This window comes from Lactuca sativa, chromosome 3, assembly GCF_002870075.4.
Source record: "Lactuca sativa cultivar Salinas chromosome 3, Lsat_Salinas_v11, whole genome shotgun sequence".
Taxonomy (NCBI): Eukaryota; Viridiplantae; Streptophyta; class Magnoliopsida; order Asterales; family Asteraceae; genus Lactuca; species Lactuca sativa.
In genome coordinates, this window is record NC_056625.2 from 184,479,007 (window position 1) to 184,503,835 (window position 24,829).

Genomic DNA, 24,829 nt, shown 5'->3' on the forward strand with positions numbered 1-24,829 from the left:
AAGTTCATATTACCTAAAAGTCGACAAAAATAAGTTGAGTGGCTAAAACTAGATGATTTTGAAAGTTCATATTACCTAAAAGTGGACAAAATTAAGTTGAGTGGCTAAAACTAGACGACTTTGAAAGTTCATATTACCTAAAAGTGGACAAAAATAAGTTGAGTGCCTGAAACTAGAGGATTTTGAAAAGTTCATATTACCTAAAAGTGGACAAAAATAAGTTGAGTGGCTAAAACTAGACAATTTTGAAAGTTCATCTTACCTAAAAGTGGACAAAAATAAGTTGAGTGGCTAAAACTAGACAATTTTGAAACTTCATATTACCTAAAAGTGGACAAAAATAAGTTGAGTGGCTAAAACTAGACGATTTTGAAAGTTCATATTACCTAAAAGTGGACAAAAATAAGTTGAGTGCCTAAAACTAGACGATTTTGAAAGTTCATATTACCTAAAAGTGGACAAAAATAAGTTGAGTGCCTACAACTAGACGATTTTGAAAGTTCATATTACCTAAAAGTGGAGAAAATTAAGTTGAGTGGCTAAAACTAGACGATTTTGAAAGTTCATATTACCTAAAAGTGGACAAAATTAAGTTGAGTGGCTAAAACTAGACGACTTTGAAAGTTCATATTACCTAAAAGTGGACAAAAATAAGTTGAGTGCCTAAAACTAGACGATTTTGAAAAGTTCATATTACCTAAAAGTGGACAAAAATAAGTTGAGTGGCTAAAACAAGACGATTTTGAAAGTTCATATTACCTAAAAGTGGACAAAAATAAGTTGAGTGGCTAAAACTAGACGATTTTGAAAAGTTCATATTACCTAAAAGTGGACAAAAATAAGTTGAATGCCTAAAACTAGACGATTTTGAAAGTTCATATTACCTAAAAGTGGACAAAGATAAGTTGAGTGGCTAAAACTAGACGATTTTGAAAGTTCATATTACCTAAAAGTGGACAAAAATAAGTTGAGTGCCTAAAACTAGACGATTTTGAAAAGTTCATATTACCTAAAAGTGGACAAAAATAAGTTGAGTGGCTAAAACTAGACGATTTTCAAAGTTCATATTACCTAAAAGTGGACAAAAATAAGTTGAGTGGCTAAAACTAGACGATTTTGAAAAGTTCATATTACCTAAAAGTGGACAAAAATAAGTTGAGTGCCTACAACTAGACGATTTTGAAAAGTTCATATTACCTAAAAATTGGACAAAAATAAGTTGAGTGGCTAAAACTAGATGATTTTGAAAGTTCATATTACCTAAAAGTGGACAAAATTAAGTTGAGTGGCTAAAACTAGACGACTTTGAAAGTTCATATTACCTAAAAGTGGACAAAAATAAGTTGAGTGCCTGAAACTAGAGGATTTTGAAAAGTTCATATTACCTAAAAGTGGACAAAAATAAGTTGAGTGGCTAAAACTAGACGATTTTGAAAGTTCATATTACCTAAAAGTGGACAAAAATAAGTTGAGTGCCTACAACTAGACGATTTTGAAAAGTTCATATTACCTAAAAATTGGACAAAAATAAGTTGAGTGGCTCAAACTAGATGATTTTGAAAGTTCATATTACCTAAAAGTGGACAAAATTAAGTTGAGTGGCTAAAACTAGACGACTTTGAAAGTTCATATTACCTAAAAGTGGACAAAAATAAGTTGAGTGCCTGAAACTAGAGGATTTTGAAAAGTTCATATTACCTAAAAGTGGACAAAAATAAGTTGAGTGGCTAAAACTAGACGATTTTGAAAGTTCATCTTACCTAAAAGTGGACAAAAATAAGTTGAGTGGCTAAAACTAGACAATTTTGAAAACTTCATATTACTAAAAGTGGACAAAAATAAGTTGAGTGGCTAAAACTAGACGATTTTGAAAGTTCATATTACCTAAAAGTGGACAAAAATAAGTTGAGTGGCTAAAATTAGACGATTTTGAAAAGTTCATATTACCTAAAAGTGGACAAAAATAAGTTGAGTAGCTAAAACTAGACGATTTTGAAAGTTCATATTACCTAAAAGTGGACAAAAATAAGTTGAGTGCCTAAAACTAGACGATTTTGAAAGTTCATATTACCTAAAAGTGGACAAAAATAAGTTGAGTGCCTACAACTAGACGATTTTGAAAGTTCATATTACCTAAAAGTGGACAAAAATAAGTTGAGTGCCTAAAACTAGACGATTTTGAAAGTTCATATTACCTAAAAGTGGACAAAATTAAGTTGAGTGGCTAAAACTAGACGACTTTGAAAGTTCATATTACCTAAAAGTGGACAAAAATAAGTTGAGTGCCTAAAACTAGACGATTTTGAAAAGTTCATATTACCTAAAAGTGGACAAAAATAAGTTGAGTGGCTAAAACTAGACGATTTTGAAAGTTCATATTACCTAAAAGTGGACAAAAATAAGTTGAGTGGCTAAAACTAGACGATTTTGAAAAGTTCATATTACCTAAAAGTGGACAAAAATAAGTTGAGTAGCTAAAACTAGACGATTTTGAAAGTTCATATTACCTAAAAGTGGACAAAAATAAGTTGAGTGGCTAAAATTAGACGATTTTGAAAGTTCATATTACCTAAAAGTGGACAAAAATAAGTTGAGTGCCTACAACTAGACGATTTTGAAAAGTTCATATTACCTAAAAATTGGACAAAAATAAGTTGAGTGCCTACAACTAGACGATTTTGAAAGTTCATATTACCTAAAAGTGGACAAAATTAAGTTGAGTGGCTAAAACTAGACGACTTTGAAAGTTCATATTACCTAAAAGTGGACAAAAATAAGTTGAGTGCCTGAAACTAGAGGATTTTGAAAAGTTCATATTACCTAAAAGTGGACAAAAATAAGTTGAGTGGCTAAAACTAGACGATTTTGAAAGTTCATCTTACCTAAAAGTGGACAAAAATAAGTTGAGTGGCTAAAACTAGACAATTTTGAAACTTCATATTACCTAAAAGTGGACAAAAATAAGTTGAGTGGCTAAAACTAGACGATTTTGAAAGTTCATATTACCTAAAAGTGGACAAAAATAAGTTGAGTGGCTAAAACTAGACGATTTTGAAAAGTTCATATTACCTAAAAGTGGACAAAAATAAGTTGAGTGGCTAAAACTAGATGATTTTGAAAGTTCATATTACCTAAAAGTGGACAAAATTAAGTTGAGTGGCTAAAACTAGACGACTTTGAAAGTTCATATTACCTAAAAGTGGACAAAAATAAGTTGAGTGCCTGAAACTAGAGGATTTTGAAAAGTTCATATTACCTAAAAGTGGACAAAAATAAGTTGAGTGGCTAAAACTAGACGATTTTGAAAGTTCATCTTACCTAAAAGTGGACAAAAATAAGTTGAGTGGCTAAAACTAGACAATTTTGAAAACTTCATATTACCTACAAGTGGACAAAAATAAGTTGAGTAGCTAAAACTAGACGATTTTGAAAGTTCATATTACCTAAAAGTGGACAAAAATAAGTTGAGTGCCTAAAACTAGACGATTTTGAAAGTTCATATTACCTAAAAGTGGACAAAAATAAGTTGAGTGGCTAAAACTAGACGATTTTGAAAGTTCATATTACCTAAAAGTGGACAAAAATAAGTTGAATGGCTAAAACTAGACGATTTTGAAAAGTTCATATTACCTAAAAGTGGACAAAAATAAGTTGAGTGCCTAAAACTAGACGATTTTGAAAACTTCATATTACCTACAAGTGGACAAAAATAAGTTGAGTGGCTAAAACTAGACAATTTTGAAAACTTCATATTACCTAAAACTGGACAAAAATAAGTTGAGTGGCTAAAACTAGACGATTTTGAAAAATTCATATTACCTAAAAGTAGACAAAAATAAGTTGAGTGCCTAAAACTAGACAATTTTGAAAAGTTCATATTACCTAAAAGTTCACAAAAATAAAGTTGAATGACTAAAAGTGGACAAACAAAATAGTTCGTTGGTTATTTTAAACCTTTTCCAAAAAACAAAAATCACCAACCTACTAAAGAATGAAAATTAACAAAATGGTGGGAATAGTCCACTCTATTCCAATTTCCATTGTAACGCGTACAATTTCATTTTTCTCTGAGTCCACCATACCAAACACTAACGCTGCAGGCTAATGTATTTGTAAAATAATGTAGTTTTATATAACATCAACAAAAGACGCTATTTTCTTGATTATACGATTCATCATTCATGGAGCAAAAACGTATGACAAACAAAATGAAAAAATTAAATAACTGATGTTATAATTTGTTAATAATAACACAAAATCGATACCATGATATTTGGCCTCAAATAATTTTGCCATCTCTCTCTACATTGCTTCCCAATTCTCATAGGGAACTTTTCAGCAATGCGGGTCCAATTCTTGGCTCCATACAGATGCACTAGCTGCAGCAACAACCTGAAAATAAACATTTTATCTCAAGAGCATGACAAAAATTATAAAAATAAAACATAACTAAAAAAGAAATATACATGTCTTCTCTAAAACTCCATTGGCGTCTACCATTTCCTCTTCCCAACAACTCCATGTTTACTTTCCCATCAATTTCCACATTATTGTTTTTTTTCCTACCCGATGTTTTTTCGTGAATCTCATTGAGAGAATCACTTGACGGAGTGTTCAAAAGTCGTATGCTTTTATCATTCAACTCAAAAGGAGTTGAGGCGTATAAAGAGATCCAATCTTTCAAGAATCCTTGATTAGATTCGGATTCCACAAAAGGGTAACTAGCCATTCTTGGCTCGGATAAACTGTTACTTGAAAAAATCGAGTTGGGAAGAAAACTTTCGATAGATTTTGTGTTGGGAGACATGAGAAGCACAGAGAGGAGGAAGGTAAATGAGGATGGAGGCTATAGGGTGGTAAAATGAGAGGGTTAGCAAGTTGATTGATTTGTGGACGTTGATTGAAAATATAATCCAACGGTTACTATGCATTGTTATGTATCATTGCATTAACGTTTCTTCCTTTTATGATAGAATTAGATGTCATAAATGCAATTGATTAGATTATTAGAAAGTTTTTTATCGTCTTATGTTGTAGATAACTTTAATCATATATAACGTAGATATCCACTGCTACTTCCATCATCCTCTCACGCTCCTACTTAGGTTATGTTTGGTGTACTAGCTAAAAAACTAGTTGTTAGCTGATAAAAAATGACGTTTGGTAAAACAAATTGAAAAACTAGCTAAAAGATATAAAATGACATAAAAGGGCATTTAAAAGAATGTGTTTATGCCAATGAGGTCCAGTTTAACTGGGCGGAGGCACACTCCAGTTTTCCCCTCCCAAAGGGTTTCCTTCTGGGGGAATGGTGTCGAGTTCTATTCGTGTCCAAAGCAGTGAAGCCCCTTAATGGGAAATTGGGTTGCTGATGATGTTGTTGTTATCTCTTCAGGGAGGGATTGAACCCAAGTTCGTTGGGTGTTATGGCATACTACCCTATCAGATGTGACTGCCCGCTGCACCAAACCGCCGTTCAAAAAAAATGTGTATCTATAATTAATTAAGGGGTATATTTTGGAAATATTTTAAAAAGCTCCTAAAAAGCTAGTCTAAGTAGCTTTTTAAAAAGTTAGCTTATAAGCTACTTTTTGGCTTGCCAAACATGACAACATAAAAAAGCTTGAAATATAAGCTAGCTATGGCGCGCCAAGCATAGCCTTAATGATTCATACAACATAGTCTCACTGATTGTGGAGCAAAACACAATTTCAACTCAAATGAAATGGTAGCACAATTGAATTGGTTACTTCAACCAATTCAATTACCATTGAAGGTGTGAGAAGAAGTATCTATGGATTTCATTGAAGGACTACCAAAATCGGGAGGTATGACTACAAGTTCAACTTGAAATTCTTGTCAAATGGAAAGACTTATCATTTTTTGAAGCATCATTGGGAGAATTTGGATGCGATGTTCCCTAATAATGCTCACCTTGAGGACAAGGTGAAACTGAAACTTTACAAAGTGGTCCTTTTCCTTTGAGGTTTACTTATACAAGACGTGTCAGACCTTAAAGGGTTGACTCTTTTTTGTAATAATCCTGTTGTTAAGGGGCATTATGGTCTTTCTTTGAGAAGTCGGTTAAAGCGATTACTCTTGTTTCATAGATTTTCATAGCGAGATGATTGAAGGAAGTGCAAAATATAACTAATTTACAAAAATTAACTAATAGTGAAATGATACCAAAACTTCAGCTCAATTTTATGCAGTCTAGCTTCCCATTTACAATGGACAAATACGGCATGCATATATGTAAGGAATTTCCTTATAGTATGTTACACATAAAAGATTGAACATTTTCCATGATGGATGTCTTCAACTGATTTTATATGAAAAGAAGTGGTAATAATATGTCTAAGTATTTGGGTAAAAAGAATTTTGATTTTCCAAATTAAGAGAATCATATTTGGATAATAATAGCCTAAGAAAGCATTACTGAGAGTTAGTATAAATATATCATACTGCTTAAAGCAACTGATTATCACATCATTTAATTATGATTCTTCAAGTAGCAAGATTAGATTTTCTATCTTCAAGCAACCAATTATCTCTTGATCTTATTATGATTCTTCAATTCTCAATGATCAGTTTTCTTTCTAAATGTTGAGATAAATGTACAAAACTAACCAACGATCCAAGCTTGAAGAATCTCAGTATTCTATTCAAGTTGTGATAATCTCTTTGATATCTTACATCCAATGAGTTTGAAATATTCTCACTTCAAGTAGAAGTAAGCATTGGAAACTTATAAACAACACAAGAGATGTTTTAATCAACTTCGCAATTCACACTTACTTGAGGCATATACTACATCACAATACAGAAATGGAAGCATGCGAACTCCCTTCGATCGATACAATTTGAGCACCGAACATCTTTGACGCAAAACCCCGATGCATTGAAAGGGCAAGTAAAATCGATTGCCTGTAAAGTTGAAAGAAATCAGGCAATTTCACAAACATCTGGAGTGCATAAGAATATGATTATCAGACTATCAAAAGGAAATAATACCTGATACAAAAGTCGCATATCAATGGGGTTTAAAGAACCGAAGACAGGAAATCGGGAACTGAAAAGTTCCCACACTGCACATCATGATTGTTTGAACAATTTACAAAAGTTATTTAAAGTTATTTTTTAAATGTGTATGGATTAGTTTTTGTTTAGAAAAAGTAAAAAGTTGTTTTTAAAAAGGTCAAATTACACGGATGGTCCTTATGGTTTAAGGTAATCTGTATGTTTGGTCCCTAAGAATTTTTTTTAATTCGGTCCATCCTTATGGTTTGTTTTTATAATGCGTTTGGTCCCTACTAAATATAAAAAAACAATTATATCCTTTTTAATTTTATTTTTATTTTTCTATTTTGTTATTTTTTATTTTGATAATAAAAATAATGGAAATGGGCCTAGGGATATCAAAAAGTCTCGTGGGGGCCTCGTCCCGTTTGGGGGATTTTTTTTTTTTAAATTGGGGGCGGGACAAGGTTAACATCCGTTTTAATTTCGAGGGCGGTAAGCTCCCCCTTGATCCGATACAAGCGAGCTAAGGGGCATGATGTTCTCCCAATACCTGAGAGACACTTCACAGAGACTAAAGGTTAGGGGGATGGTAGTAAACCAACTGCAAGCACGTGAACTCGCTATACCATTCTCTGCCCGCTACCCCTGCTCCTACTTCGAATGATAGAACGATTCGAAAGGGGCATACGTACAGCTTTGACTAAATGACTAACTAAGGTTTTTAGGAAGTAGACGTAATCGAAAGAAAGCTTGGGCCGAATGGAAGGGGCTTCCAACGATGGCAAGCTTACGAGATAAGGGCATACTCGTATGAAAAATATCCTAACTAGACGCTAAGCATTGAACCTTACTTCAAAGACTTTTATACGACCAACCGCCTACTTAATTACACTTCCGGCATGGCATTAAGCAAGTTCCTTCTTCTGCGAATATGAGATAGACCGACGAGACTAAGGGACTGTGGGAATAGCGAAAGCCCTGATTCAAAGATATTGGCCAGTCAAAAGGAAGAAGGTGAAAGACCACAAAAGTATTCCCCTTAAAGCTCTGCAAAGGCCTTTCGGAGATTGACCGTTTTTTCGAATTCGTATCCATTGGCTAAGTACTTAGAAGCTTAATCTCGTCCCGAAACCCCCATGGGGACCCCGTTAATAAATTACACATATATTTACATATATTAATTATATAAATATAATAAACAATAACATGATTTTGAGCTTCCAAAATTCATCAAAAAACATGTTTTTAAATTGTTACTATAATGTTTTTAAGATGTCATAACTTTTTTATTTTTAACATGTAAAATTATGTTATAAATAATTATTTGTTACATAAAAAATAGCTTCTTTTAGCCCAAAAAAATGTAGCCAAAAATCAATGGGGCGGGGGCGGGGGCGGGGGCGGGGTGGGGGTTGCACTCCCTGTCACGTTTGCCCCCGTTGACATCCCTAAATGGGCCAACCCCTGCCCATTTTATCTCTTCCCAATTCCCACTCTTCATCACTTTCCATATTCTCGTCACCCCCTTACCCCATTGGGCCACCTTCAACCACACCCTTCCTTCCCCTCTTTATGTTCAGTTGCCGGAAAACACAGGGATAACCGCAAAGATCGTCGGAAAACACCCACATACGGAAGGAGATCTCACTCAATCGGGTGGATCTGGTTCGACAGAAGAACATCTGAGGGAGATATGGTTCATCGGTCCCATCTCTTCTTTTCTTCGCCCTCATCTGAGCCACCACCGAGAGGTCTGATCATCTTCTCCGACCACCTCCATCTTCACCTTTGACTGCATATCCTCCCTCTTCCCTCCTCACCGTCAACCTAAATTGATTTTGTAAAACCGGCGACCTCACATGTATCTCAGATCCATCTCTAACCTTGACAATGCCCTTCATCTTATTTTTGATGTCATGTTCCGAAATCATAAATTGTTTCAAAAACCCAAATATGATTTTTTTCATGGGTTTGAATTTGCTTCAGAAAACCAAATCTAGTTGAAGCTTATGAATTAGATATAAAAACGCCCTTTCATTCCTCATTGAGATCCAAACACAGTTGAAATCAATTGAGGGATTAGTTATAGTAACATTATGTTTGGAAATCATTCAGAAGCCAAAATCTGATTTTTTTGGTTTGGAAGTTCGTTTCAGAACCTGCTCTTTATCAAGATATGTTTAACATGTGACTTTGATTGTTCGATCTCACTTTTGCTTATTGTTATTGATTTGTTTTACAGTGATTTTGTAACACCCGAAATCAGATAGGACAAGAAAGGAAATCTAACATCCCAAGTCAGAATCAAGAGTTCAGGGGGTAAAGTGTAAATAAAGAAGGGGACTCGATGAGTAGGTATTCTAACTCGCCGAGTCAGAGCGGGAATTTGGTCACGAGTTAAGTGCCCAACTCGTCGAGTCGGTAGTTGGACTCGACGAGTTGGTGCTGAAGAGAGAAAAACCCTAATCCAGGGGTTGTGCCCTATATAAAGAATGTTATGTTCCTCCTTCAGCCTATTTACCTTCCCTTTGAGTTCCAGAAACCCCAAAATTCGTTTGAGGCTTCATTATTGAGGATATTGGGGGCTTAGAAGAGGAAATTGGTGGAAGGAGCTTGAGAAATTAGAAGTTAGCATCAAGGGCTTGTATAGATTTGTGATCTACATCAGTTTTGGGCACATCTCTGAGGTAAGGAGCCTTATCTTAAGCTATTTCCTTTTTGGTTTATCCTTGGTGGTTGTTTTGGGAGTCCCTTAGCTTGTTTTGAGACTTATCTCGGATTTGGGAGTTAGATCCGGGGTTGCTGCTCCAGATCTAAACTCATGATGGCTTAGAATTTCATAAAGCTTCAGTTCATGGGTTTTTGGTAAAGCCCCTTTGTCTAAAACCCAAGCCCTAGTGTGTTTTGGGCTTATATCTCCTTGGTATCACGTAAAGTTTGCAACTTTACGTGAGGGATAGCTTGTAGAAGGGTAGATCTATGGATTGGAGTCCCTACATGGCTTGAAAATCCTCTGAATGGATTGAGAACTGGTGATACTCGGCGAGTCACATGAGTGTACTCGACGAGTTGTATGAATATGTGCATGAACTCGGCGAGTTGGAAGAACAACTCGGCGAGTCCGTTAAAGATTGCCTTGGACTCGCCGAGTCTGTTCTTGGACTCGGCGAGTCTAGTCATGGAACCCTAACCTTTTTTGGTTAATTCGTGAATCGGTGAGTCGAGAGACGACTCGGCGAGTTGAGCAGGATGGGACTCGAAGATTCTTGGACTTGATGAGTCAACGGGTTGACTCGGCGAGTAGAGTTAGTCAGGAAGTTTGACTTTTACTAAGGACTTTGACTTTGACCAAGAGTTGACCAATTGACTTCTAGGGGTATTTTGGTAATTATTGGTATTTATTGAGTTCAGTTATTTGGTGTTGACCAGTGGAGGAGTTCGTGTCCGTGGTTGGAGCAGCGTGATCTTATTTCTTCAGCCGACAGTTGCAGGTGAGTCTTCTCACCATACCAATGGGTCTAAGGCACCAAGGCCGACCCATCTTATGTTGTGTGATATTATAGTTAGCTTTATGCTTGGTGTTATGTTGGTAATTATGTGATATGCTAGTTGTCTTTGTGATACTTGCATGGAAGACCATGTGGGGTAGCCCATGGCACAATGGTATAAGACCCTGGGGGTAGCCACGACATCCTTACAAGTTTATGTACATGTTATGTGTAGATATTTATGTTGGAATAGTATCTAAGGTTGTAACTATATTTGGTAAGTATTTGACTCGGTTGAGCATGGTCCTTTTGGGTTGCCTTCACCATAGCAACTTGACAGGATGATTTATAATGAGAGAAGAAATATTATTAATATATTATGAGAATAATATAAGGAATAATAATATTGTTATTTGATTAATATAAGTCATAAATTAATTAGGAATTAATTTGGTGACTTAAAGAGATTAATTAAATAAAGGGGCATAAACTGTCAATTGTATGATAGTTGTATTTTGGGCTGTGATTCCTTATGAATAAGAGGGTGGACGATTTTAGGGTTTGGAAGAGCCTAGAAATCGTCCAAAGGTTTATCAATAAGGATATTGGATTGCTTAGGGCCTAAGTTATCCAATTAGGGTTTTAAGGGTGAAACCCTAGGAGGCTCACTAGTATATATATAGACCCATGGAGTCAAGGAAATTGGCACCCTTGTTATTGGAGTAACCCTAGCCGATTTCTCACCCTCCTCTCTCTCTCTCTATTATCATCCTCTTGCTAGTTGGTGTTTGTAAGCCATTAGAGGAGTGACAATTGTGACTCTAAGCTCCAAAGACAAGAAGATTCAAGCAAGCAACTCCATGTATTCCTTTAGATCTGATTTCTTATGTTATGATTTGAATGTTTATACTAGATCTATCAATAGAAGTCTTGGATACATTGCATGTTCAATTAGAGAAACTTAGATCCAAGCATTAGGGTTTGTATGTGCACATAGGAAAGTTCTTATGGCTCAAACCCATCAGTGGTATCAGAGCCTTGATTGGTTTCTATTGAATTGATACATTGGTTGATTGCTTGTTGAGTGCAAAATTCATTTTTTGTCCTTCTGTGACAACCCAAAGTTATTCCGTTACATTACCCCGTTTCCGTTAACGGAATATTCCACGTTATAAAAGTTCCGTTAATTTAAGGTCGTAAAATAAATAAATGTTTTATTTATTTATATTCTATGTCGTTATTCGTCGTAATAAAATAAAGTAAAAGCATGCAAATTACATTTCCATATTAATTTGGAAAAAGTTAAATTTTATTGCGACCACTAAATCGGGTGCGACCAAAAGCCCCGTTTAACGGCAGTATTGGGTAGATTTCCACTGAGCCCCAACTCCAACCCCTATATAAGGGAGAGTAAACTCCATTTCCACCTTTTTACTCTATCTCTAAACTCTCTCTCTACAACTTTTTCCCTAGCCAAAAATCGTCCGTTTCGAGCCCCAAACGAGTAGGTAAACTATCCTAACTTGTTATATAGCTTATCTAGGCTACAAATTCGAGTTTAAAACATAAATTAGGGACAAAATGATGTGTTTACGGCCCAAGAATACTCTTGGACCGTAAACACCATTTAATGGGGTTTTTAAGCCCCAAAACCCCTCCAAATTGTCCCTAAGGCTTAGATACGAATTGTAGGCTTATGGATTCGGACTTAGAACACCTTGAACTATAATTTTAGGGAGTAAACTTGAGTTTACTGCCCAAGAACTTGCTTGGGCCGTAAACCCCTCTTCATGGGGAGTAAACTCAAGATTTTGTGCTAGAAATGCCCCAAACACCCTCCTATGGCCTTGGAAAAATACCTTGAAGCAATTCCATCATTGTAAGGGACTTAAACTTTAATAAAACTAAGGGAGTAGGAGTTCACAGCCGTGAACTCCCATAGGGGTGGTTCATGGGCCGTAAACTCCCATTAGGGGTTAAATGGTGCCCTAAACTCCCCATTTGACTTGGAAAAATACATAGGATTTATTCTCAATCACTTAAGCCCTTAAAACACCCAAGAAAGATGTCCTTGGGAGCTTACGTCCGTAAACTCCCTTGGTTAGGGCCGTAAACTCCCATTTGGTCCATTTAAGTGCCTTAAATCCATTCATACCTTTTATATTTGGACCTAGCAAAATTCCACAATTGAGATAAGGCCTTTAAGCATCCTAGAACACCCTCACCATGAGTTTACGGCCGTAAACTCATGGGGAATTGTCCCAGGGCTGTGAACTCTATATATAGAGTTTACTCTTGAAGAGTAAACTCCATTCCTAAGCCATTTAAGCCCTTAAATGTTACCCGGGACACCCCAAACTCTTAACCAAAGTGTTTTCCGCTTCTTAGAGTGCGTATACTTATTTAATTAGTATTAAATGTACTAATTGTATGTGAACATATGTTATCATATGTTAAATAGGTCACTAAGTGTGTCCAAGTCTTTACTTGACACCGAGCACCCAACCGGCACCTTCGTCGGATCCACTTACACCAGGTGAGTTCATACCCCTGAATGAACCTTTTAAATGTTTTTACATGTTTTATAGGGGGGGAATACAAGTTAAACATGCCATTTATCATATCAATCACATGTGATTGATAACCCGCATGCACAAGGATTTACCACACTGTAAACTGTTTTACCGAGTAGGATATTATAAATGGTTTTCAAAAAATGTTTTCACTTGTTCAAAAACTCTTACTTATATTGTTTTATCAAAGTTCATTTTAAACTGGTTTATGAAAGGTTTCCAAAGAATTTCTAAAGGTTTTCAAACTTATTTTACCAAAGAATACCAAGTTGTGATTTTCTTAAGTATAAAGGTTTTTCCAAGGTTTTCATCAAAGTTCTCTTTCATGTCGTATACTCTTACTTGTTAGATACCGCTGCTTCGCTTTTACTTAGTTTAAACTCCTACTTGATAACATTTCCACTTCGTGATACACTTATATTTGGTAACGCTTATACTTTACGATTCGGTTATTCCACACTGTACGTTTATACTTCACGATTCGGTTATTCCACACTGTACGTTTATACATCACGATTCGGTTATTCCACACTGTACGTTTATACATCACGATATGGTTATTCAACACTGTACGTTTATACATCACGATTCGGTTATACTTCACGATATGTTTCCACTTGTTACACACTCAAACGTAGTTAGGTGTATGCCTGTGCTTGTATAGGTGCATATAAATAATGATTGAAGGACTTAGGAAGGATTGTCCACCATATTTCCTTTTCTTCGTTGAGATGTGGTCTGGTGGGATTGGATGGTCGCCCGAAGGTCATTTGATTCATTAGTTATATATTATGTATACGAGTATAAACATATAGGATTGCTCTAGTCAGTTCAGTTATGAGTCTCTACCTCTAGTTCAACACTTATATTGGAAACCCACTACCCACTATTTGGGATGCATCTTCGGGACACGACCTTCTCCGTCGTCTAGTTGGTAACCAGAGTCTCCTGTAGGGAGAGCGGACATTATGTGTATAGATCTATACGGGATTGACACCCCCGCACCCTGACTGCTAGCTACAGTCCACGGCCTACCAAGCCAAGGGGTAACAAATGTCATATTTTATATTGACGCTTATAGGGCGTCAGGTACTCTAGTGTCGGTTAGTATGGTTACGAGTATCCCAGGTTACCTTATAATTCATGGCCTTAAGGTAACGATATGTCACACTATATGCTGAAAACCCACTCTCAGAGTCACTGTTTTTAGACCTTGCTAGCTGTATCTTTCATTTGATACTGTCTGGGGTCTGTATTCCTTGTTTTAGACTTTACTAGCTGTGTCTTTCATTTGATACTGTCTGGGGTCTGTAGTCTTTGTTTTTAGAACTTGCTAGTCGTACCTTTCATTTGGTACCGTCTAGGGTCTGTGTCTCCCTTTGTTAGACTGAGCCAGGCGTGTCGTTTGTTCGATACTCTCCTGGAGTCTATGAGTCCTTTTTCCTTAGTCAGCAGTCTTCACTGCTGAGGCATATGTTATTTCCCTGATTTCTCTTGCTTTCTTTAATAATCAAATTTTGTATTTTGATAATGATAGCGATTAAGGGAAAACTACTTTTTACCACATAACTTCGTCCAGTCTTGGTAGAAGACTGCATTTATTAAAGAAAATATAGGATTTTCTGGAAAAGACTCTAATTTATTGGATACTCTAAAACTACCACTTTTATTAAAGTTATTTGAATAAAATGACACTAAATACTTATGAACTCACCAGCATTTGTAAAAATGTTGATACTCGCTTTTCAAATAACTTGTATTCTAAGGTCAGCATTAGACGGGTACATCCCCGGAGCTTCTGACGAAGACAGTTTAGTACCAAGCTGCACCTATATTATTTACTTGTATTACTTTGATATATTGTAATGTAAACCATGTAAAACTATTACTATTAATTCAATGTTTTGTTGTACTTTGATTACTATAATGCATGTATTGTGATACTTGACATGACGTCATCCATCCCAGAACGTTCCCGTCGTTCTGGTTTTGGGGTGTGACACCTTCTTCCTGATGAACTCAGCAAGTTCCATAGTGGACTCGGCAAGTAGGCCTCAACTCAGCGAGTCCATTGTGGTACTCGGCGAGTTCGAGCGTCAGAAGAAGCTAGTTTCAGGATTTCTTGCTGTTTTTCTTATGGAAACTTGCCTTAATCTTTATGGGTCAATAAAATTCGGATTTTAACATATATGTGAGTATATTCTTGACCTAATAAAAGATATTTACCAATAAGTTGAATAATAATTTCCTTATATGATATTAATTAATTATGTTAATTAAATTGGTAAATTGTTTTGCAAGAAACATTTAAATAAATCAAATATGGATAATTACGAGATTAAATGGTTAATTTAAATTATTTGTTATTTGATCCTTTATGTTTTGAAAAGTTTAAAACTTGTCCTCAAGTTTTGAAATTTAAGTTTTGTGATTAAAAGTTTAATTTAGACAAATTTCAAACCTTAGAATTTTACAAGTTTAAAATTCAACCCTATACTACTATATGATTACAAGCTTAATATATATATATATATATATATATATATATATATATATATATATATATATATATGTATAATTAAAATGCTAGTCTTACCGTTAGTAGGCCTCATTCACGAAGCCGGTCTATAAGGTGGGTATAAGGTTGCTGCCTATAAAATGGCGCTTAATGGGTGTACATTCACACCCACCGCTTGCTTGATCGGTGGAGGGTCGTTAGCCGAACGGGTAGGATAGGGCAACCCTATATCCTCATTAAAAGTATAATATTGAAATACAAAGTAACTACATGTTTTTCAAATTCCTAATCCTAGTTACTTTAGGAAAAGTGAATTGATGCAAACCCATGAAATTACACTTTGCACCCTTGCTGAGAAGTTAGTGGAGCGTGTGTGGTTTACCGGTACACTAATTGGTTCTAAGCAAAGGTGGCAAAGGGTGATTCATTGTTTATCATAGTTCGGTGGAGCATGTGTGGTTTACCGGCACATCGAATAGGTGATTGTAACAATGAAGGCACCGTGTAGATTTGCATGGTTATTCACACCCACTTTGTGATTCTCGGCATCCCAGTCACAAACGAGAGGGGGTTATCGAGATTTAAACATGCCATTGAAAAGTTCAATGAATCTCATTGAAATCTAGGAATTCTAAATGCATTTAAAACTTAAGGTTATGTTTTGTGATTGAGAATTAGTGAATCGTCATTCACTTACCTTCAAATTGTTTGCATGTTGGATTACGACATCCCTTTTCTAATATGTAAATAATGTTGTTGGATCCTAGCCCTAATTTTTCATATTGGGTGATAATTAGGGATTCAATTCTAATCAAACTTTTTCTTTTTTCTATTTGTAGATGTCGAATGCCAACAACGCTATTGCTAGCTCGTTCACATTGATGAGCCTTTGCCAAAAGGTGACTTTCGATGGAACGAACTTTAGAAAATGGATAAGATACATTCGCACGATTGCTCGCTACGAGGACAAGGAGTATGTCCTTGACGAGAAGCTCGAAAAGATCAATCCAGAAATCGCTACTCCGGCTGAAATGACTGCTTTTGAAACTCATGAGCGTGATGCAACGAAGGTTCATTGCATCATGATAGCCACAATGAACGCCTAATTCCAAAAGTCCTATGAGGACATGTATCCGTACGAGATGCATCAAGACTTATTGGAGAGATACCATCAAAACGCGAGGCAGGAACGTTACGAGATCTTCACTAACATGATCACTACTAAAATGGGTAATGGAGAATCTCTAACCGTTCACTTGCAAAAGATGCAAAGGTATGTCGATCGTCTTCGCAAGTTGAATGTCGACTTTGGGGAAGACTTGGCTATTGACATGGTCCTTCACTCCTTGCCTCCGTGTTACAACCAATTTAGGATGACCTACCACATGAACAAGGAAGAGGTCACCCTAAGCAAGCTCCAAGGGCTCCTAAGGGTTGCTGAGAGCAACCTTAAGGACAAGTCTGTTGCACAAACTCCCAATCCGTCCACTGCTCCTGTTTTGGCTATAGGGTAGGGAAGGGGCAAAAAGAGGAAGGCTCCGTCAAAGATCCACCACAAGGGAAAGTCCCGAGATGGTTCCTCTTCTAGTGGGACCAAAGTTAATCCTGCTAAACCCAACCCTAACCCGAAGGAGGCAGAGTGCCATCATTGCCACAAAATAGGGCATTGGAAGAGAAGCTGCCCGGAATATCTGCAGGCCATCAAGGATGGAAAGATCAAGCCATCTTTTGCAGGTATATACACAATTAAATCCAGTAATTCATCCCACACTATTTCTTGGGTTCTTGACACAGGATGTGGTTACCACATTTGTTCTGATTTGCAGGGACTAGGAAAAAGTAGAGATGTGGAGCTCAGAAGAATAAATCTAATCATGGGGAATAGAAGATCGCCGCCTGTTACCAAGATTGGAGTGTATTCTTTAGGGCTTAATAATGGATTGAATTTAGATTTAAATAATTGTTGCTACTCGCCAGATATGGCACGAAACATCATTTCTTTTCATGGGTTGTTTAAACAAGGATTTAGATATTCATTTAATAATATGAATGGTTCTATTTATGCTTATCTAAATGGTGTTTTATACTTTGAAGCAATGCCTTGTAATGGAATTTATGAAACTGTTATGGTTGTAGATAACCTAGGAAATGATGTGTTGTGTATGAATTCTTCCAATAGTATGAATAGAGCATCCTTATGGCATTGTCGTCTTGGACATGTCAACAAGAAGCGCATAGCCCAACTCCAAAAGGATGGAGTGTTGGAGTCATTCAACCTTAGGGAAGATGACACATGCGAATCTTGTTTACTTGGAAAGATGACCAAGTCACCCTTCACTAGCACATGTGAAAGGGGTGAGGGTTTATTGGACCTCATACATACCGATGTATGTGGACCCTTTAGATCTACCACAAAGGATGGGAACCGCTTCTATGTGACTTTTACCGATGATTATAGTAGATATGGGTATATTTACTTAATCAAGCAGAAGTCAGAAACGTTTGAAAAGTTCAAAGAATTCAAAAATGAAGTGGAGAATCAATTGGGCAAGAAAATCAAGATGCTTCGATCCGATCGAGGAGGAGAGTACCTAAGTCTTGAATTCCACGACTATCTCAAAGAATGTGGAATAGTTTTGCAATTGACACCACCTAGGACACCGCAGTTGAATGGTGTGGCAGAAAGGCGTAATCGAACCTTGTTAGACATGGTTCGTTCTATGATGAGTCATGCTTCACTACCTATCTCATTCTGGGGGTATGCCTTAGAGACTGCCGCCCATATCCTTAACCGAGTCCCTACTAAGAAGGTTGCCAAAACACCTCACGAGATGTGGACAGGGAAAGCTCCCTCGTTGGCACATATAAAGGTTTGGGGTTGCGAGGCTTTCGTAAGACGAGATACTCACGACAAGCTCGAACCTCGAAGTGAGCGATGTATTTTCATTGGCTACCCGCAGAAATCCTTTGGATATCTCTTCTATAGACCAAATGACAATGTTGTCTTCGTTGCGAGGAGAGGGGTTTTCCGAGAGCGAGAACTCATAAGCCAAGGAGATAGTGGGAGGCAGATCGAGCTTGAAGAGATTCAAGAATCAAGTGATGAAGGAACCTCTACCGTTGGCGCTCAACCCAAGGAGGAAACTCCAGTTGAACCAATTAACGAGTCCTTACCTCTTAGACGTTCCGAAAGAGTTAGAGTTCAACCCTAGTTTTATGGTTTTCATATTACTACCGAAGGGGACACGTATATTAGTGATGGTACACTAATAAATCTAGATGAACCTAATAGCTATAAGGAAGCCATGGCAGGCCCGGAGTCTGCGAAATGGAAAGAGGCAATGGATAGCGAGATCCAATCCATGTATGATAACCAAGTTTGGAATTTGGTTGATTATGTGCCCGGACGTAAGACCGTTGGGTGCAAATGGATCTTCAAGAAGAAGACCGACGTGGATGGAAACGTACACACATATAAAGAGCGATTGGTTGCGAAGGGCTTTACTTAAACTTCTGGAGTTGACTATGATGAGACCTTCTCACCAGTTGTGAAGATAAAATCTATTAGAGTGGTGCTAGCGATTGCCACATTTCATGATTATGAGATTTGGCAAATGGATGTCAAGACTGCTTTCCTTAACGGGAAGTTGGCTGAGGATGTTTACATGGTTCAGCCAGAGGGTTTTGTTGATCTGAAGCATCCAAATAGAGTGTGTAAGCTTGAGAAGTCCATTTATGGACTTAAGCAAGCGTCTCGCAGATGGAATCTTTGCTTTGATGAGAAAGTCAAAGAGTTTGGATTTGTACAAAGCGAAGATGAATCATGTGTATATGTCAAAGCCAGTGGGAGTATAGTCAGCTTCCTCGTTCTGTATGTCGATGACATACTACTCATAGGAAACGACGTCCCGACACTGCAGCAGGTTAAGTCCTGGCTCGGGAAGTGCTTCGCTATGAAGGACCTCGGACAGGCTTCCTATATCTTGGGTATAAGGATAGTGAGAGAACGAAGTAAGAGACTAATAGGACTTAGTCAGAACACTTACTTAGATAAAGTACTAAAACGTTTTAGTATGGAGAATTCAAAGAAGGGGGAATTACCGATACAAAGTAATGCCAAGTTGAGTAAGACTCAAAGTCCGAGTAGCGAAGCCGAGATAGCAGAGATGAGCCGAGTACCTTACGCTTCCACAGTTGGCTCAATCATGTATGCTATGACTTGTACTCGCCCTGATGTAGCCTTTGCTTTGAGCATGGTCAATAGATATCAAGGGAACCCTGGCAGAGCCCATTGGATTGTGGTCAAGAATATCCTTAAGTACCTTCGGAGGACCAAGGAATGGTTTTTAGTCCTCGGAGGGAGTGATGACTTAAAGGTGCGAGGGTATAGTGACGCCAGTTTTCATACCGACAGGGACAACTACCGTTCGTAGTCGGGCTGGGTCTTTACCCTGAATGGAGGAGCAGTAACTTGGAAAAGTTCCAAGCAGGAAACCGTAGCTGATTCAACGTGCGAATCAGAGTACATTGCAGCAAGCGAAGCATCGAAGGAGGCAATATGGTTGAAGAACTTCATTGGTGATCTTGGAGTTGTACCTGCCATAAAGGAGCCCATGGAGATTTTCTGTGACAACGAAGGAGCGGTTGCCTTGACCAAGGAACCGAGGGATCATGGTAGATCAGAACAGAGGACTGTACGATCCCTTATCTAAAGGACAGAACTGATAAGATCAGAGTTGACAGCGTCTTTGAGAGCTACGATTGCTAATCAGTTTGTATTTGCATATATAGTTACTAGACTTATCCAAGTGGGAAACTGTTGGAATAGTGTCTAAGGCTGTAACTATATGTGGTAAGTATTTGACCCGGTTGAGCATGGTCCTTTTGGGTTGCCTTCACCATAGCAACTTGTGACGAGATTAAAACAATAACTTTTAATCTATAAAGATCAATTAGATCGTGAACAGGTATATGAATATGAAACTGCAAGAACACAATATAAATAACAAGGCAGAACGCAATAATAAGAACAAACAGCTTGAATCAAACGTGTCGAATGATTAAATAAAATCCTTAGAAGAGCTCGATTAAGAACATCAACTGTAAAGGATTGGAAGATTACAAGAGAGCAATATCGTAAACTCTGGAACGCTAAAACAGAAATCTTGAATCTTAACCTAATATGCATGCAAGCGATAACTTATATACAATACATAAAAGGCTCTCGGTTGGACAGGCCCAAACCGGAGAATACAAGGCTAATCTACGAGCCCAAAAGACGCAATACAAAACAGAACTTCAGCCCAACAATCTCCCCCTTTGCGTCAATTTGGAGCGAGACCATCACTTCTTACTTGGGCCGGCGGCTGAAGCTGGTACCTTCTTCTTCACGGTACTAAACAGACACTTGGTTATGGAAAGGATGGTCTGTCTAAACCGGATGTACCAATTGATCATATCTTCAAAGTATTTGATGTCATCAGCCGAATTGTCCTTACACCGCTTGACGATAGATAGGACGTGTTCCAAGCAGGGAGTGGTGTAGAGGTGCTTGTCAGCTAACGCGAACAGACATTTCTGTCCTTCGGCTCTGGTGAACATCACAGAGTTTCGCCTCGAATCTATCTTGCCCATTTTCATCGTGTTTAGATCACTGGCCGATCCCACAGGCTTGACTTTCGGTTTCTTCTTAAACACTGTGGCAACCTCCTGATCCATTAGGGCCACCTCCATGATATAGCATGCCAGCATCCTTTTGACATGGTCTAAGATGGGACCAAATTCGGCTTCGTTTGTCAGCAAGATGTTGTACAAGACTATCCAATCATGAGGGTTCAGATTGGGTAGATCCGCCAGAGAGATCATGTGAGCAGTTCTTGCAGATCCTCGGATAAGCTTGAACTTGACGTTTGTGAATCTCCCCACAGCAAACGGCTTCATCACCCGAACATTGACAATCTTCTGGGCGCTCCATGTAAGGAATTGAGGGCGAGCGGCCTCCAGATAAAAGTCAATGAGCTCCCTGTCAAGCTCATCGTTCGGATGCGGGACTTCGAAAATGTTGGAGAAGGCGTGGAAGATGAACGCCTTTCGAGTCAGCGGCATATCGAATTGCGAATCGACCGAGTTGATGCAGTCGAATGATATCACCGGCTCGAGCCATAGTATGCTTGGAGTCTCTATGGCCTCTTTTATCAGTCGATCCCTGGTCCAGGCAGGGAAGAGCAGCTTTCGGCTCTCAAGGAGATCGTTGGCTTCTTTTTGTTTACGTTCGGCTTCTTCAGCTTCACGTGCCACACGACTGACATCGTCATCAGTATTGCGACTGTTCTTTCTCTTTAACATGTCCGCAATAGTCTCCTTGTCTTCATCTTCATCTTCATCTTCATCTCCTCCCTCTGCAATGTTTTTGCCCTTGTCCTTCACACCCGAACCCGAGGCATGACCAGTTGGGGTTGGTTCGGTTGTGTGAGTTGCTTTTGAGGTAGGAGGTGGTTTCGATCCTTTCTTCTCATCTCCCCCTTGTTTCGGAATGGACACGAAACTGGGTAGGCCTTCAATTTTACTCAAGAGAGCCATGGCCGGAGAGAGTTTCTCAGCGAGGGTACGCCTCACCGAGTGATTCAGGATGGGGTCGTGTGCTTCCAGGATGTTGGATAGAGCGGCGTGGACATCCGAAACACACGTCTTGATGATTTCCCTTTCGGATCGAAGAGCCTCCAATTGTTGTTCGGAGTTGGAAAGTTGGGTGCTCTTGACCTTGAGGGCAGTAGTCTTACTCGCCAGGACGTCCATCAGTTTATTTTCAGCCGCAAGATCCTCTTGTAGCTTTGTTAAGCGGGCTTCAATGGAGGCACGGAGTGCCGAGTTGTCGTCGCTAAGGTTTTGTCTGATGGTAGCGAACGAGGATAACTCCGTCTTCACAAACTGGGCCAATTGATTAACAAGTGGTTCCAGTGTTGTTTTGGTGGCATCGGCGCTTTCCTGCATAGACTGCAGCAGGATTGTAGCGTCATGGAATAGTTTATCGACTTTTTCGGTCGCAGCCTCACAAGCTCGGGTGGAGGCGTCTATTGCAGCAGTAGCAGAGGCCACTGAGTCATGTTGAGCCCTAGAGAAGGCATCAACTATCCTCTGAAGGGCAGCTTCAGATAAGGATGACTGCTGATTAGAAGAGGAGGCGAGAAGTTGATCAACCTTCTCGTTCAGCTCGCGGAGATGCTTCTTGGTTACAGGAGCATCATCCTCCTCATCACTTTGAACTTGAAACGGACTATAGTAGACCGAATCAAAGTTCAGGTGATCACCACCTAGGTATTGATCATCGCCATCGGAGGCGTCTTCTGGAGATTGAGGTGATGGTGAAGCTGGGGGTGTTATGGGTTTGGTTGGTTCAGGTTGAGTAGGTGGGGGGTTAGTTTCGGGTGGTGGTTGAGTATGGGTTTCGGTTTGTGGAGGTGCGGTTACGGGAGGGGTTTCGGTTACAGGTGGTGTTTCGGTTGAGGTGGTGAATATGGGTGGAGGTATAGGGAATGAGGTTGGTGGTATAGTAGGGGGTATGGTGGGAATGGAAATAGGTATTGTGGGTGGAGGGGAAGGAACTGGGGATTGGTGAAGTTCCATCTCCGGGGTTGGGGACCGAGGGGGTGTGTTGCCTCTTTGTGGAGATTCGTCTCCTTGTGACCCCTCAGAGTCCGAACTCCTACCTTCGGATTCACTTGATGAGGAGGAAAGGATTAGCTTTCGCTTGTGTTGGGTCTTCCTCCTTTTCGGTTGTGGTGACGAGGCAGCCTTCGGTTGTTTGCGCTTCTTGGGAGTAGGTTTTGGGGCTTTGGATGGTTTCTTCCCCTTGTCTGCCTTCTTACCCCTGGCCACCGGTTTGTCGGCATCATGGATCGATCTCAACATGTCCGGTGTCAGTTCCCTCGGACCAGATGGCCCTAACTCCTTGATCACCTTGATCATACTGCTGTCTGATGGCACACTACCATACATCGACTCCGGGATAGAGCCAATGAAGGAGAATTTCGATGCAGCGGATACGATGATCTTCGTGGTGTGGAACGTACCAATCGAAGACATCGGTGCACCGTCAGCAGTTTGGACATCGAACTTGTCCATAGCCCATCTTGTGATCAAGATCCAGAACCGGGCTAGTGACACCTCGGAGTGTCGGGAAACGGAAGAGAGGCTCTGAATCAGTTGTTGCCAAAGGACAAATCCGTAGTCCAGATTGATCCCGTTGTACACCGCATACATAATCGACAGGAAAAGACGACTGGCCCCGTCCGATCCTGAGCTTCGTTCTGACAGTCCCTTGAAGAGAACTGTAAATAACCCATTCCATTGGGGCGGTAGGCATGACTTCTTGAATCTGGCGACGGAGGTGAGAACTTCCGTGTAGCCCATGTTGTAGAACATGCTGTAGAGCATACCAACCGGAATTGTCTCCGGGTGAACACGCGATGGGTCAGCAGCAAACCCAAGCATAGAGCAGAAGCGGGAACGAGAAATCGACGTCTTGTGTTCCGCCACTTCGAAAAAGATCCTGTCGACGCCCTTGTCGTAGTAGGCCGTCGCATAGACCTGAGATAGAGCCACCATTGGCACCGTTTCAATTCTGGACAATGCCGGAGCAAGTTGGGAGTACTTGAGGCATTCAATAACCGGCGACATGTAGGGATCATAGGCCAGTGGGTTCAGATCAATCACGAGGCATTGTTGAGGTCTGATGGGAAGAATTTGAGAAGTAGCATGGACAGAAGAGGATTCAGCCATTGTTGCAGGTTGGAGAAGAAGATAACCGGGAGAGTGTTTGGAAGTATTTTTGCTTTGGAAATTATGGGGCAGTAAAGAGGTAAAAGGTGGTGTTGATGGGTTTTTATAGTAGGTGATAGGAGAGAGAAAAATCGTTTCAAATCTCTTATGGAAATACGGAAGGGTTTTTGAGTGACTGATTGGTGACAGTTGGGACGTGCGATGATCACGTAGGAGAGAGAGTGTCAGATTCCTAGGATCACGCCGCCCAATAAGCGCCGGTTCAGAGAGAGGAACCGTTTCAATTTCCACACGCGCCATTAATGCCTGATGGATGATGCTTCAATACTTGCACACGCGTCCAATAGCGTCAGAAAAAAGCGCGGCGTCTTCAAATTCACGCGCCCGCCTTTTACCGTCGTTTGAATTTCTATCCTTTGAACTTCCGCCGCGTCAGCATCTTTTGTCTC

At 39.1% G+C, this 24,829-nt stretch overlaps 1 protein-coding gene across 1 annotated transcript in view; it reads right to left on the reverse strand.

Annotated features, from left to right (window-relative positions):
- Positions 1-7,142, reverse strand: part of LOC111890281 (transcription factor MYB98-like) — a 31,502-nt gene extending 24,360 nt beyond the window's left edge. The window contains exons 1-3 of the mRNA XM_052770074.1: positions 7,015-7,142; positions 6,799-6,927; positions 4,266-4,392 (exon numbers count right to left, since the gene is read on the reverse strand). Coding sequence (XP_052626034.1) covers positions 4,266-4,325 — 60 coding nt within the window. The 5' untranslated portion in view covers positions 4,326-4,392; positions 6,799-6,927; positions 7,015-7,142. The remainder of the gene's footprint in view (positions 1-4,265; positions 4,393-6,798; positions 6,928-7,014) is intronic.
- Positions 7,143-24,829: the final 17,687 nt, after the last annotated feature.